The following is a 15,863-nucleotide window of genomic DNA, read 5'->3' as shown; positions in this document are numbered from 1 at the left end:
AATGAATTTATTTTTAATTGCTGATTTCCTTATATGAACTGTAAACCAGTAAAATCTTTGAAATTGTTGCATGTTGCGTTTACATTTTTGTTCAGTATACAAACACTCCAGGTCTTATAATATACTACTCACTCTCTATGGCCTAGTAGTAAAGATACTGCGTGTCACTTATCAGCCTTGATTTTTTTAAGCATAGTGTGGACGCTTATGCTTTAAAAATGTATTTTATCTTCTTAATCTATGGATTGATACAATGCACTTTCCATAGGGGTCGTTCACTATTAGTATTGAACAATTGCGTCCCTATAAATAATAGCGGGGTAAAGATGTATAGTTATATATTTTAAATCTGTATGCGTGCCTACGCATTTAGTGTTGGTAATTATTTGATTCATGACAAAGAACTGAAGCTGTGAAGAATTCTGAGCTATTTGCCTTAAAGTATGCACATGGGGAACGATTGTAGTAGAACACATGAAATATATTACTCAGATTGTGTTCTTCTAAATCAAGACATCAACAGTAAATATACAATGAACTCTATTTTGTTGTCAATCATGTTTCTAGAAAACATACTGCCATGCAGATTCTGTGCCTTTACCATACTTTTTTTTAACCTTCCAAGCGTGATTGTTTCCTAAATCATATTTTTAAATATTGCTAATAAAATGACTATTCAACATCATGCACTGTTTTGAGGTTTCTTTCCCTGTACGTTGATGTCCAAAATCATCACGCATTGACTTTGAAAACTCTAAACTGATACACCGTCAAGTAAGTGAATCATTTATTACACACTAATCATCTGATTGCAGCTTTACGTTTTATTTCATTCTATAACAACATCCGAATATCATGGAATAGCCCAACACGTAAGCTTTCTCCTATATTACGAGGCCAATTAGTTGCACAAGACACAAACCATGTAATATTCTTACCAACCTCTTATATAACAAGTAATATTATATTCAGAAACCAGTTTGCAGGGTATCCAGGTTTAGAGCATGTGCATGGTTACATCGATCTCTACAATGCATATTGAAATAACAGAAATTGATGGGAGCCTCCACCTTTCAAAAACAAGTGTGTATCTTTTGGGCACAGTTGCTTATGGCAGGATGACAGTCCAGTCCAGTGTGAGTACAGCTCCTTTGCAGGTGAGGGAGCTGGGAACATCCCTAAGAGTTGGTCCCGGTCCTGGGGCCTCTGATGTAATTGATCTTTGCCTCGTTATCAATGTCCTCCATGATCCTCTCCTGCTTCACTGAGAGGATAGTGTAGCTGACTGAAGACAAGAAATGGTTAAGGTCACAAAACCCACAGGAGTAACCTTTGCCTTTTTCCTCTCAAAGAGCATTTCAGTATATTTCTGAGAGTTGTGGTTTTCATTACAGCACCATATTGAGGGCTGTGGATCCTTTTAGAGCAGTGAGAAATGATAAGACACACACACACACCACAAACAAACTAGCTAGGAACCTATTTGGTGACCATGACATGCTAACATTAGCAGCTAGCTAGTTATTAGCTATGAAAACTATTGCCTAGTCAGACCATTACCACTGTTCCAAATGTCTGAAAGGCGTTACTTAGATCATGTAAAGCATAGACCAGATCATTTTCAACCAGGGCTATAAAGTGCAACCATTTTGGTTGCATATGCTCCTAAATATTTTGTTGTGCGACCTGCCATTTTATTTCGGGAGCACCGTGCACTTAGAGAAATAATCACACAGACAATAATTGTTGTAATGATTAAGCTTTGTTGTATAAGTGTCCTAGAGATAAAAGTGGGCGCAGATTCCTTACTGTCATGACTGCACCATTACTACAGAGACAAATGTCATAGATTGCAAATGTCATGAATTGACTATACATTCCTAAACCAGTTCGCTCTTACAAACAGTGTATAATTTTCAATGTAATGCACCCAGTGGTGTAAAGTACTTTAAAGTATTTTTACTTACGTTTTTTTTTTTGGTATCTGTACTTTACTATTTATATTTTTTGACAACTTGTACTTTTTACTCCATACATTTTCCATGACACGCTAAAGTACTTGTTACATTTTGAATGCTTATTCCAATTCACACACTTACCAAGAGAACATCCATGGTCACCTCTACTGCCTCTGATCTAGCAGACTCACTAAACACAAATGTATTGTAAGACAACCTAGATGGAAGGATACACATGCCGATGACAAACGCCCCGATAGCTAGTCCAGTTATGCGGTTACGACTACGTATTTTTAGCGCGTTTTTCTTCCAATAGTCGAGATCTTGTCTTTTCCTGAGAAGTTGCTTCTGTGCCGCTGTAAGTTGCTCCTTTGAGGCCATCTCTCCAACTCCTTCAGCCGCCATTTCAGTGTTGTTATGTGTCTGATAGAAGTGACGTACGTTTTTTTTTACGTTCTTTGGTTTGTGACTGTACTGGACAGCCCAACAACTGGTGCATTTCCGCCCTCTAACGTTTTGGAGTACAAAGCCCACACATTCTGGCTGCGTTCCAGTACGTTTTTATTGCAGTCGCGCTGCGCAGATCACCAATTAGTGGAAAGTATACTTCACTCCAGCCATTCACAGTTCATTAAAATTATATTATTCTATCTAAACTTTGTCTTCAAAATCAAATCAGATTTTATTGGTCACATACACATGTTTACCAGATTTTATTATGGGTGTAGCGAAATGCTTTGCAAATACTTTCAAAATCTTTGGGTAATGATTTGCAGCGTGATTATTGTCATCATGTTGTCAATTTAATTAATCCTCAGTCATTTTCAAGGTAAAATAAATCATTGCAAGTGAGGACTTGGTGGGCTGTATATTCTTTAGGTTTTTACTTCATGTGTTCGTTCCTGTGTGCTGGTAAGGGCACAGATGACAGACAGGTAGGATTCCAGTTGAGGTGTTTTAATAATGCAGAAGATGCACCAGCACAGCACCGCACAGTGTATGTAGTATGAATGGGCTAAGGCACTTAGTCGTCTGGCATCTTGCTTTAACCAACGTGTGTGTGTGTGTGTGTGTGTGTAACACAATGAAAGCTAACTGGTGGGAAATGACAAGGATGGCTGGAACTTTCTCTCACTACTGATCGTATTACTCTTACTCTGACTACTGATCTTATTCTGTGAGCTGTAGATCGCCCAACATGCTCTGCTCCACTTGACCGGTGGGTGGAGCTACAGATCTGATTTGATGAACTAACATTACTGATATGATTAACCACAAATACTTCACAGCTTTTTGGACAGAAACATTGACAGAAATGACATTTTATTAAAAGAACATTCATTTATAAGGTCAACTGAACTCTTATGTACAGAGAAAAAAAGTTGTTCAAAATATCTTGATATATTGTTCTTATCCTTGTTCTGTAATAACATTAATACTATAAAACAACCATAATGTACAGTTATGCTCTATCATAATATATTTTCATATGTACTACCCATAACGTACAGCCACGTTATGCATAATGAACCACAATATAGTCGCAAGTGGTATTCCTTGATAAATCCACAGGCTTTTTCTAAAGGAGGAAGTAATCAAATAACTTTACACTCAAGGCCGAGGTATGTAATCTGAATGGCTCGCCAAAAGGGAAGCAACAACAACCATTTTAATTGGTTTGATAAGGAATATCTCATAGTTGATACGGTAACATTCGGGAAGGTATACAATATTTAATATTTTTCATAGACTTTAACATATAGTTAAGAGGTCATCCACTAAAAAGACCGATCTGTCTCAGATATGTCACTCCAAACCATGGATACAACATCAGAATATTCCCCCAAATACATGTACACCTACATGTAATATATATTTTCTTCGTAAAACTAAACATGATGCCTATTGCCAGGTATTGTCATCGGATCCATGGAAATCTTTTGATATGTCAACATGTTCATCCATTTTTCCCATAACTTCCTTTTTTGTTCTTGTGAGTGGAAGTACCAAAACAGATGGATGACTGGATGGGTGGACTGGATGGTTGGACTGGATGGGTGGACAGCACGAGTTTGAAACTTGGCCTGAAGGTTGAAGACTTGGAGCTACCACAGTTAAAGGCTAGTTCACTGACAGAAAAGAATCTCCCTTTACCAAATCTAACAACCCATGTAACCATCAGTCTTTTCCCAGGACTTGACAACCCCCATTGTCTCCGTCCCTCTTGACTCATGGATGGCATAGAAAATGTCTCAGCTGGGGGCAAATACTGTCTCAAACTCTTTGAGGATGAGCTCCACAATCTGATTCTGGAAGACCATGTAAACGGTGATGTTGGCCGACTCAGTCTGGGGCCTGAGTAACGTAGGGCCAAACACGATGGCCACACTCTGGACTGACATACGGTTCTTTTCCCCAAACTCAATCACTCTGGAAGAGAGGAAGAGGAGGGAATGAGGAGAAGAGGGTGTGAAAGGAAGTATGAGGAGGGTGGAAAGTGTTTAGTGTATCAGTTATTTATATCATCTTTATAGTTTTATGTAAAACAATAGAATTATATATATATATATATATATTTTAAAAATCCAGTTTCTACCACAACAAGCACTCACTTGAGGAGATGTTTGAAAAGGAGGTGCATGGTATCGTGGTTGGGCAGGGGAAGGGACCTCACCAGGTCACGGAAGTATGACACCTTCTGAGGATAGTCCTGTATTTCTACCAGAGAAAGAGTCATCCCAAATGTCAATTTATTCACATCCTTTCATGCTATTTAGGTCTGACAATGTCAGTTCATTACTATCATGTCATTTGAGTCTGACTATTGAGATGCATGCAAAATGTTTTATTAGGGCCTGGCCTAGACTTACTGATGGCAGCGATAAACTTGTCGAAGAAGCTGTAAGGGAAGAGAGGTTCAGGCAGCTCCCTCAGGAAGAGCTTTAGCGCCCCCGTGATCACATGGATCTCCTCCCACTGACCATCCTCTAGGTCCAGATTTTCCTCTGGAGAGAGAGAGAGAGAGAGAGAGAGAGAGAGACAGAGAGAGAGAGAGAGGAGAGCAGAGAATATGGTTGATAATACTGCAAGATGCTCCATCTACAAATTCCTTACTAGTCCTTGAAACTTGCTTTACCATGATCTGCTTTGTGGCGTAGTCTCTGAATGACAGCTAGATTCCCACTAACTCTGTAGATCCCATCAATGTCCAGACCTAAGGGGAATGTACAATTTTGTTACCTCTTTAGAGGTGGTAAAGGTAAAGGTTGATATTACGGTATCAGGATAAAGAAGGAATACCTACCTCTAATCTCCACTGCCCTGATGCACTTCTCCACAAACCTGGGCACAGTGCTGTTCTCTCGATGGCACAGCGTGTCCAGATGACAACCAAACACATTATCTAGAGAACCACGATCAAAAACATTCTGAGTGCCATAAAGGTATCATAAGGTACAATAAGGTTACTCTGCTATGTCATTTAACCATGTTATAAAGCCCAGTCTCACCTCTTATGTAGCCCTTCTCCTTCACTGACTGCAGTGTGGGCCTCTTCTGGAGTAACTTGCGTAGTTTGGTGCGGACACGCCCCTGATCTGATGACTCGGCACTGATGCCTGGCGTAATTTTGGTGGCTGCTGGAGGGGGAAATTAATGATGGGTGCAGCTTTCGTTAACTACCTGATCTAATGCCCAGTTCTCAAATATTGACATTTTACACCTATTTACACCTCAAAAGCATTGAAAGACCTGGTGGTTCGTAATAGTAGGTTGTCGGACACTAATACTTACAGCTGGTCCTCTTGTCTCTGTCTGAAGCAAGTGGAGATTTCTCCATAGGCTCCTCCTCTTCCTCTTCCGACAAGTGATCTTGGTCCTGAGAGAGGAGACGTTATAATGAAGACCGACGCCCCCTTGGCCTACTCTAATTACAACTTGTTACATAGACACCTCCTGGATACTCACCAGCTGTCTGACCGTGTCCAGTATGATCCTGTGCCAGTCACAAATGATGCTCTCTGTGTCATACTGGACCAGGTACTCACACCCATGACGTGTTTTCAACTGGAGCGGGAGAGGGAAAAAGCCATACCAAGAGTTAAATTCAATTACTTTTGATTCAGTTCCTGAATTGAATGAAATAGAACTGACTTCAACCCTGATAGACCTTAAACAGAGCCCATACCTCCAGAACGTTCTTCTTGCTGGACTTGTCCTTGGGGGCCCAGCCCACAGTGGCTCCCCGCAGCTCCACTGTGTACTCCGGGGTGATCTGATTGGTCTTGTTCTGAGGAATCACGGACCAATGACATTCATTCAACAGACCTGGTGGTTCGTAATAGTAGGTTGTTGGACACCCAATCCTGACATGCAAGCAAATCATTCTTTACGAATTCAAAGAGCTTATTTTCTATAGTGGTGGTTGTGGGTGGTTACTGTAGCAAAATGTTCTTACTGAGTTTCCCGAGGGTGCAGATTTAGGGTCTTTGTGAAACGTGAGAATGCCTCCATGCAGCACTGTCCATGACGGACTCCAATTCTTCCTATTAGAAAACCAGAAAATAAGGAATCATTGGTCCATTGCGCACATCACAATGTGTTGTCATTTGTGCAGTTGACTTGACATTACCTAATTCTTTTCCCATTGTCGGCCACCTTGGTTTTGTTCAGGATCCCTGCCTTCTCCAGTAGATGTGTCTAAAATGAGCAAAATAGAGACAAATATTAACAAAATAACACAAATGACAGAGGGAGAGTGTATGAACATCTCTACTAATGGCGATTACCAGGAACCCACAGACCTCAGATCAGGTTTAAAGATGTTGTTAGTCATATTGTACTGTACATACATCAGTGGAGGCTGCTGAGGGGAGGACGGCTCATTATAATGTCCGCAATAGAGTGAATGAAATCGAGTGAATGAAATCAAACACATGGTTTTCACTGACATACATAGGTAAATGAGTTAAGCAGTTACTACCCACATTGGGCCATATGCTACTGGACATTGCCCATATGCTACTAGCTGTTATGAACATTGGACTGTTCATGTTAGCAGATTATTGTAATTGTGGGCTATATTTCTAGGCCTGGATAAAGTAGTGCTGTGACTTTGCAATGCATATACTAGGCCACTAGGTGGCAGCAACAAATGTTTGTGTTGGCAGTGTTCCAGGTTAAACTGAATTCTTGGGCTATGAGTCCACAGGTAAAGAGCAAAGAGTTTAAGTAGCAGATTCTTTGCACCTTTGAAATGTGAGTCAGGTGTCAACATGGGAGTGGTCAAGCTTAGTATATGTGTGTGTGCATCTTTGTGCATGAGCGCACAGTTATACATGCTTGGGCGTGAGCATGTTTGCATGGATTCATAAAATGGGAAATGATCCTCTGGGGTTGACTTTGCTTATAGCATTGACATTCAGCACATTGACATTACTGTGCCTACTACATAAGACAGCGACATAAGTACATTCAGCACAATGCTTTGAAAGGCAATGTAATAAAATATGATGTCAATCAGATCTGAAAGTACTACCCAACAAGCCACCACTTGCAAAGGTCCAACAAAAATAAATGCTCCCTCTCCCCACTAGGGGGGAGTGTCAATGGTGGTCTATCCTGACACGATCATTTAGTACAGTGTTGATTCAAATAATCTAAGCTTGATGAAGAGTTGGTTATTTGACTCAGCTGTGTAGTGCTAGGGCAGGACGAGTTTGGAAAACCCTGATTTAGCAGATGCTTGTTATCCAGATAGCTTTCTTATCACACACGAAGCAGAGAGAGAGAACAACACATTCAAAGTTAGTAGTTTCACTTAAACACCACATAAGAAACTCTTAATCAGCCCTTTTAAGAGCATACATGTATATAGTATGTACTGTAACCAATATCTAATCCATTAGCTCCCCTTCCCAAGCGCCGTTAGTTCTCCTATCCAGTTCTATACTATGGTATGTTAGTTAGATCCGAACACCCACACACCACCAGAATGCAATGCCTATCAGGCCTGACGTGGGCCGTAAGAACCTACGTGCTCATGATGTGAGTCTGTGCTCAGATGTGACAGTCTACTCCGTGCTCCCAACCTATCAGTCTTTATGGAGAAAACAATACAATTCTTCAATGAATGGGATAATGGGTCTTCAGGCTCTTTGTCATTTAGAAGTCCTTGTGTGCTGTCTGTACAGCAGAGTACATTTTATTGAGTTAGTAGAAGGGTTGGGGTCAATTCCATTTCAGGAAATTAATTAATTAAATTCATAAAATTAACAATAAAATCATTGTTGAAAAATAATGCAATTTCCAATTCAATTATTGTGTGTACTTGTCCAACACGTACAATTTATTATTGAGGGCCAGTAGAAAATGACCTGACAAAGATCCCTATGGATTCAAAACCTTATCGTGTTGTACGTTCTTACTGTACTTACATGGTGTGGCGTCTCAGGGGAGTTGCCTGAGCTGGATGCTTCACTGGTGACGTCCGAAACGTTTCTCCTATGTGTTGGAAAGAACCTCTGCCAAACGGAAGGGAGGGAATTGGGTTCAGGTTGGTTAGTCAACAGTAGTCGATAGGGACTTATTGTTCAAACAGAGCTTCCCTCTTCAGCAGAAATCCTGTCAAATTTTGAGTCATAATTCTATCCGCTTTCTCCCCTACCCCCTCCATTCTTGTTGTAGTTTCTCCCATTTAGGTTTGTAAGTGACCTCCAGAGAGGAAATCAACTAGGACAGGTGTTTCCATCTCCTGTTGAGGGGGTCAACAATGACACATACACAACGACATCATTCCACAAGGGCATTGTGCATAAAGCTGTGAGGGCCAGGTGTCTCATGTCAGGGACTAGTCCTAATGGCTTGTTTGCTTGGGACTACCAGAACAGCAAATTCTGCAGTTTCTATGTTCCAATACCGTAGTGCCAAATTCAGTCTAGATGCCAAAAGGAGATTCTAATGGCCGATAAACATCTGTTGCTATACCAACGGTGTGAAACCTCCCTCAACGTCCCTGTCCATGCTCTAGGCTCCCCAGCTACTCACGTTGTCTTCTTGGGAGGGGCCAAACTGAGCTGGGCCCATGGTGTGTCTCCAGTTCTTCAGAACCGGCAGACTGTCCTGGTCCACTCCATTCCTCACCTTGGGCAGACTGGATGCAACTGGGAGCTGAGAGGGTTAACAGAAACAAACAGTGTAAAGGCCCTGGCCTATTTAATCTGAGGTAAGGGCATATTTGTTTCACCTATGTGCAGTACAGAGTCACCCCATACAATGTCAAGCTCTTTGAGACCTGGTAAAAATACACTCAACCATTCCTTGAAATTACAATATTGCTTCTCTTCACCTCTGCTGGAAGGTTCCACTGGGATCTGGAGCCGTCTCTCAGGTAGTAGTACGTCTTTCCTTCTTGATCCACAGACTTGAGCCACTGCCAGGATATATACACACACACAAGACAAAACAGTGTATGACACACACTGCATGGTTTCTCAAACCGCTACCCTTTTAAAGCACTAGACCTCCATTCAATACACTTACCTGCTCCTGTGTGCGTTCGCTGGTGAATACGGTCTTCCCATCTGCCTCCATGGAGCGCTTCCAGCCCGCCGGGACACTGTCTAGAATGGCCCGGGGTATGACGGCCTGTTTAGCCTGCGGAATTGGTAGGAGGTCTTTGGGGAACACCGAGGAGGAAGTGTCTGGAGCCTCGTGGTCTTCTGTCAGGTAGTCTTCCTTTGGGAGAGGGGGCTGAGGAACAGAAGATTCGCAAATGCTTTTAAGATGGAACTCAAACTGAGTGGCTAATTTATAAAAAGTTTATGACATGGTTCATAACATGCTAGCGATTCTGCTGAAATGGCAAACGTTCTTAGTAACTTGGCTAGTAACTCTGAGAATAAACAGCAAAAAACATGTGTATGCCATAGCAGGCTTAAGACATAACTAGCTAATGAACTAACAAAACAAGACTCCCTCAAGACCATGAAGCAGCTGTTAATGCGCTGGTGTCTGACAGAGACTGCTTTAGCAGTCAACAATCCAACAACACTTTCCACGGTTCTGTATTTTAGAAGCCTTATCTGTTGATGAGCTTGAAACAATGGCCATATTAGTCAAACAAAGCAGAAGCTAACCCCTACCGGTCCTCTGTTTGGGAGCTTCAGCACAGGAGGCTCAGTAACAGGAGAGGAGGGGGCGATGGGCTCCGGAGCTCCCCAGGATGTGGCCCCAGAGGTGGGGTTATAGAAGTAGTTTCGACCGGTGGTCTCATCCAACACCTGTTCCCAGTTGGAACCCTGGGATGAGGCTGGGGACAGGGCCGGGGACAGGGCCGGGGACAGGCCTGGGGACAGGGCCGGGGACAGGGCCATGGACAGGCCCGGGGACAGGGCCGGGGACAGGCCCGGGGAAAGGGCCATGGACAGGGCCGGGACAGACAACGCCTCCTTGGGCAGCTCCATGTCTGTGGAGGGGAGGGTGCTGCGGGGGTCGGCCCAAGTGGTTTGGCCCGTTGCTGGGCGGTAATAGAACTCTTTCCCACTGTCCTTGTCAGTGTGCACCTGCCATCCCTCCTGGGTAAGGGGCAAGTCAGGACTCAGAGCTACTAACGGCGGGGATTGTGGGATGTTTTTCTTCAGCTCGGTGACGTTGGCGTAAACAGCAGTGTTGGGGCTGGCATTTTCCACCTGGAGACAGAGATGAAAGAAAAGTCAGGTCAGTCATCAGGAATAACATGAGAAGGAATAAACGTTTCACCCCCAGTCCTAAATGGCCAGCGAGCCACTAGTCAATAATATCTTGTGCTCTATATGAACAGAGTACTGACTGCCTGCGTAGTACTACCTAAACTCACCTTATTTGTGGTGAAGCCAATGGCCCCATCAGCCCCTATGAGAACAATCCGTGAGAATCTCCACGACACAAAAGACAGAGGGAAAAAAGTTCTCTCTACCTGCACCTCCCTTTACTCCCATCAAGTAACAAAGCACTGACTTGGGATCAAATACCATTCTCCCAACCCCTTTGTTCGAATAGGCTGAGTTACCCAACTCATCACAATATGCCCATTCTTACAAAGTGCACGCATTTAAAGAGCTACATGTGGATCTCACTTTTGAGTGTTTTTTTCTTCTTCTTAAAAGAACACAGACAACATCAACATTCAATTGTAAGCCTTTTTTCAGTTTTAGAGGAAATGGCCATACGTCAGTAATATCTGCATCCAAAAAAGTGATCTGTCCCGTTAATGTCTTTCCCGAACCCTACATACATCTCAGGGGTGTGGAAGTGAAGAGCAAAACATCACATCTCAGACAGAGGAGATTTCCACCACGTGGAGTGGAGTAGACCACAGGGAGCTGTGTGGCAGACCGTTACTTCATAGACAAACACAAGCACATTTCAACATGAGCCAGACATGATAAAAAGCTATAAAGACTGGGGAAGTTTGAATGACAATGCAGAGGATGTCACAGCTAAATACAGTACTATAGGCCACATATACATTTGAGTAATTTAGCAGACACTCTTATCCAGAGTGACTTACAGGACCAATTAAGGTTAAGTGCAGACAGATTTTTTCACCTAGTCGACCTTTCAGGTTACTGGCCCAAAGCTCTTAACCTCTAGGTCTACTGTACCTGCCACCCTCACATGTAGGCTAAGTACTGCAGGAATACAATTAAATTCAATTGGCACAGACACAAAAATTAGGAGAGGCTGAGTGAAATGACCATGAAGTCTTAGATTAGTGGTCACGAAGGAAAATACCATAATTGGGACGCACACCCTTAGGTACTTACCTGGGAGACACCCAGAAAAGTCACAAGCCTGTGCCTGAAGCTACATCAAGCCTTGAAGATCATGTCGGTCATATTCCCTGAAAAAGGCACCTCTTCGAATAATGTAATGATCAAATATGTTGCATCCCATCAGGGGATATAACATTCTAACTAGTAGATCCAAAAGCAGAAGTATTGGCAAGGACATACCACAGGTTTTTCAGACCATGTACCAGTTCCTTCTTTTGATTACTACCTGGCTTGAAGAGGGGCTTTTTTTAAATTTTAGCTTTTGAATACATTTTTAAGAAACACTGAAAAAGCCAGACACCAGGGAATAACTGTCTTCGTGTTTCCCAATTCGCACCTTGTAAAACAGACATTCGTCATGAAAAAATAGCTTTAAAAGAAAAGCCTAGCTCAGAGGTAAGGTTTCTTTCGTATCGTCAAGACTCTTCTGTGTACCACACACGGACGTACACTGGCCTGAACACACAGACGGACTGTACAGACCTAAATACTTTCAAGAAAAACACAAATAAGATACATGGCTGGGTGGAGGGAGGGAGTCGGCTGTCCAACTGTCATTTCCTCTCAAGATGGGCTAATGGACGTTTTGAACATAAACACACATCCCAGTTGGGACACATTGATACACACACACCTCTATGCCTGAAGGTACTCTAACATCTAAAATACACATGTGCACAATGAGAGTATTAGTTCTGTGCTGGAATGCTGCTGTAGGAGATAGCATGGATAGTGTTTCTTTGTGCTGTGACGTCACCTTCTCCGAGACCTGAGGTGTTTGTCAGAAGCTGTGGTCCCCTGGTTTGGTGGTACCTAAAGGTTAACCTGTGATAAGCGAGTCTGCCCACTGTTCATGTCCTATGAACAGCTGGCATTGATTGTACAAAACATTAGGAAATCCTGCTATTTCCATGACATAGACTGACCAGGTGAATCCAGTTGAAAGCTATGCTCTCTTATTGATGTCACCTGTTAAATCCACTTCAATCAGTGTAGCTGAAGGGGAGGAGACAGGTTAAAGAAGGATTTTTAAGCCCTGAGACAATTGAGAAATGGATTGTATATGTGTGCCATTCAGAGGGTGAATGGGCAAGACAAAATATTTAAGTATGGGGTATGGTAGTAGGTGACTGGTGTGAGTGTCGCAAGAACTGCAACGCTGCTGTGTTTTTCATGGTCAACAGTTTCCCATGTATCAATAATGGTCCACCACCCAAAGGACATCGAGCCATCTTGACACAACTGTGGGAAACATTGGAGTCAACAAGTGCCAACATCCAAGTGAAACGCTTTCAACACCTTGTCGTCCATTTCCCAACAAATTGAGTCTGTTCTGGGCAAAAGGGGGTGCAAATCAATATTAGGAATGTGGGTATGTGTGTGCATGACGCAACAGATGACAACATTATAAAAAGAACTCCAGACTCTTGTACCAACATAATTGTTTTGTTATTCAAATGGTACCTCCGACAGACACACCCTAGCAACCACCTGGGTTACAAAGCTGCAGGAGAGAGGTTGATACTCACAATCCTAGAATCACTATGCAGTCCTGCTTCATTAGACAGAGTAATAAACGCTACAAATTAATAAACACGCCTTGGGCAACGCAGAGCATGGGCAGCAGTAAATATGCAAGCAAAACTAAAAACAAACACTCACTCACTTTCAGGTTTCGGTTAACACCACCTGATAAGTTCTTCTTTGCAGTGGGAGAGTTGTCTTTGGAGTGTGGCAGTGACCTGACTGTGGAAAGCCCCAGTTTTTCTAAAGTCGATATTAATGAAGCTTAGCCTTTCCCTCTTCCTTTAAAGTAGCAACACAACAATAAGCTACAAGTGCAGGTGCGTGTAGCAGAAGAAACTAAAATGATATTTAATAACAGATGCGTAATAGTAATAAAAGTGATTGTTGTGATGATTCTTTCAATCCACCGGAAGGAAGCACATTGTTTCTTATGCACTAAGGCCTCCAAGCTAAATAGCATACCAGCCTCCTCAAACCAAACTAAATGGAAAGGATACCAGAATGACTGGTTCACACACAGCAACGTGAACATTTTCTGCCAGTCAGCAATACCTGTCATGCCAACCATTTGTTTGGAGTCAAAGTGGATAATGGCAGTAGTGTGACTTTTTGTATTCTCTCTAGGATAGGCCTGCTGTCACAGAAGGAGAAGAGATATCACACCTTTACATCAGATTATGTTCCTGGCTGCGCGTATCCAAGCAGGTTATGGTCAAGTATTAACTTTCTGCTTGTGACTCATTGTCAATGATTGATATCTACTAGCAATGGAAACCAAGATGGCCTTCCTCCCTTGTAGTTTGACCCCTTCTCCCTGGCAGGGCTGGGGAAAACCTTGTCATGCCCGTCATCATAATATTATCACACTTACAATTACATCAAGCCTTTTGACACTGCATAAACAGGAACAAGGAAGTCAAAGACAATTTGAGATGTACATACTGTACCCAATGTGTCATTTATGATAATGTAGTTGCGTAGAATGTGCCAGAATATTAGAGAAATTACAACTGATTGACACTTTACAGTTTAAACTGAACTACAACTGATTGACACATGATGGTTTAAAATGTACTATTGTAAAACCACTGTAGTGGAATAGAGATACACTGAGTGTACAATATATTAGGAACACCTGCTCTTTCCATGACACAGACTGACCAGGTGAATCCAGATGAAAGCTAGGATCCATTATTGACGTCAATTGTTAAATCCACTTCAATCAGTGTAGATGATGGGGAGGAGACAGGTTAAAGAATGATGTTTAAGCCTTGAGACAATTGAGACATGGATTGTGTATGTGTGCCATTCAGAGAGTGAATGGGCAAGACAAAATATTGAAGTGCCTTTGAAAGGGTTTTATGGTAGTAGGGGCCAGGAGAACCGGTTTGAGTGTGTCAATAATTGCACCGCTGCTGGGTTTTTCACGCACAACAGTTTCCCATGTTTATCAAGAATGGTCCACTACCCAAAGGACATCCAGCCAACTTGACACAACTGTGGGACACATTGGAGTCAACAAATCTGTCGTTCTGCCCCTGAACAAGGCAGTTAACCCACTGTTCCTCGGTAGGCCATCATTGTAAATAAGAATTTGTTCTTAACTGACTTGCCTAGCTAAATAAAGGTCCAAAACAATAAAATACATTGGGCCAGGATCCCTGTGGAACGCTTTCGACACCTTGTAGTCCATGCCCCGATGAGTTGAGGCTATTCTGAGGGCAAAAAGGGGATGCAACTAAATATTAGGAAGGTGATCCTAATGTTTTGTACAGTCAGTGTATATGGACAAATTGGAACTATATAAGAGCATGATCTCAATCTCGCTTTATACTGTCTTCATCTTAACTCTTCGAACGCTCACTCAGTATTGACCCTATAAATTAAATGAGGTGACTGAATGCTGCATGGCAGTGAGTGCCACATGGTTTACTGGTTGATGTCCCTTTCCATTCAATCAACAGTGGACTGACTCATCAATTCCTCATATTAATAAACTGAAGAAAAAACAGCTGACACTATCAAGGTTATGGACCCATATTCAGCCTGTAGACATTTAGAGTAATAGTAAGTAGCCTATAGAGCATGACAGAAATACCCCCCTACAGAACAAGAACATCATGGTCTGGGCTAATGCATAATCACAATCTATACCTGAGCTATTTTGCATCTGAGGGTCAAACACGGTGTATGTTAGAGGTCATTGACAGACACTGTGGTCTATGTCATTTTCGTATACAAATGTACAGTATATTGACAAGATAAGTCAACTGGAGGAAGGTCATGTTTTCAAAAATGGAATGTGTGCTCAAATAATACCAGGCTATTGCCAGTGACCAAAATGAAATTTGATAGAAATGATTGCTTACTCTGAATCACTGTAATTTACACCACATGTATAATACATTTATTAAAACTGTTACAGTTAGTAGCTATTAATGCGCATAAAATCCTATGAAATCAGACCATAACCTCAATCCAAATCTAAACAACAAATGGAGCCATCATCGACCATAAAAAGGGCAAATTACCTGTTTAAAGTTTGTTTGGTTAATCCCAGGCTCAA

The 15,863-nt window shown here is 42.1% G+C and overlaps 2 protein-coding genes across 4 annotated transcripts in view; both read right to left on the bottom strand.

Annotated features, from left to right (window-relative positions):
* Positions 1-804: 804 nt before the first annotated feature.
* LOC112226115 (cytochrome c oxidase assembly factor 3 homolog, mitochondrial) lies at positions 805-2,426 on the bottom strand. Its single transcript, XM_024390358.2, has 2 exons — positions 2,192-2,426; positions 805-1,285 (listed from the first exon to the last, which is right to left on the bottom strand). The coding sequence occupies exons 1-2, from the start codon at positions 2,361-2,363 to the stop codon at positions 1,179-1,181; spliced, it is 279 nt and encodes a 92-aa protein (XP_024246126.1). The 5' UTR covers positions 2,364-2,426; the 3' UTR covers positions 805-1,178.
* Positions 2,427-3,270: 844 nt separating this feature from the next.
* LOC112226114 (rho GTPase-activating protein 27) overlaps positions 3,271-15,863 on the bottom strand; it is a 28,680-nt gene continuing 16,087 nt past the window's right edge. The window contains exons 3-19 of one of the 3 annotated variants that reach the window (XM_042307044.1): positions 10,100-10,645; positions 9,498-9,707; positions 9,304-9,387; positions 9,003-9,125; positions 8,393-8,479; positions 7,993-8,055; positions 6,589-6,656; positions 6,415-6,502; positions 6,145-6,246; positions 5,925-6,023; positions 5,751-5,835; positions 5,468-5,593; positions 5,263-5,361; positions 5,095-5,172; positions 4,829-4,963; positions 4,571-4,676; positions 3,271-4,388 (exon numbers count right to left, since the gene is read on the bottom strand). In XM_042307044.1, coding sequence (XP_042162978.1) covers positions 4,211-4,388; positions 4,571-4,676; positions 4,829-4,963; positions 5,095-5,172; positions 5,263-5,361; positions 5,468-5,593; positions 5,751-5,835; positions 5,925-6,023; positions 6,145-6,246; positions 6,415-6,502; positions 6,589-6,656; positions 7,993-8,055; positions 8,393-8,479; positions 9,003-9,125; positions 9,304-9,387; positions 9,498-9,707; positions 10,100-10,645 — 2,277 coding nt within the window. In that variant the 3' untranslated portion in view covers positions 3,271-4,210. Of the gene's footprint in view, positions 4,389-4,570; positions 4,677-4,828; positions 4,964-5,094; positions 5,173-5,262; positions 5,362-5,467; positions 5,597-5,750; positions 5,836-5,924; positions 6,024-6,144; positions 6,247-6,414; positions 6,503-6,588; positions 6,657-7,992; positions 8,056-8,392; positions 8,480-9,002; positions 9,126-9,303; positions 9,388-9,497; positions 9,708-10,099; positions 10,646-15,863 lie in introns of all 3 variants that reach the window. The other 2 variants (XM_024390357.2, XM_042307045.1) reach the window with 2 other exon arrangements.

This window comes from Oncorhynchus tshawytscha, linkage group LG27 (genome assembly GCF_018296145.1).
Source record: "Oncorhynchus tshawytscha isolate Ot180627B linkage group LG27, Otsh_v2.0, whole genome shotgun sequence".
Taxonomy (NCBI): domain Eukaryota; kingdom Metazoa; phylum Chordata; class Actinopteri; order Salmoniformes; family Salmonidae; genus Oncorhynchus; species Oncorhynchus tshawytscha.
The sequence above is the reverse complement of the archived record's forward strand: the minus strand, read 5'-3'. Positions and strand labels throughout refer to the sequence as shown.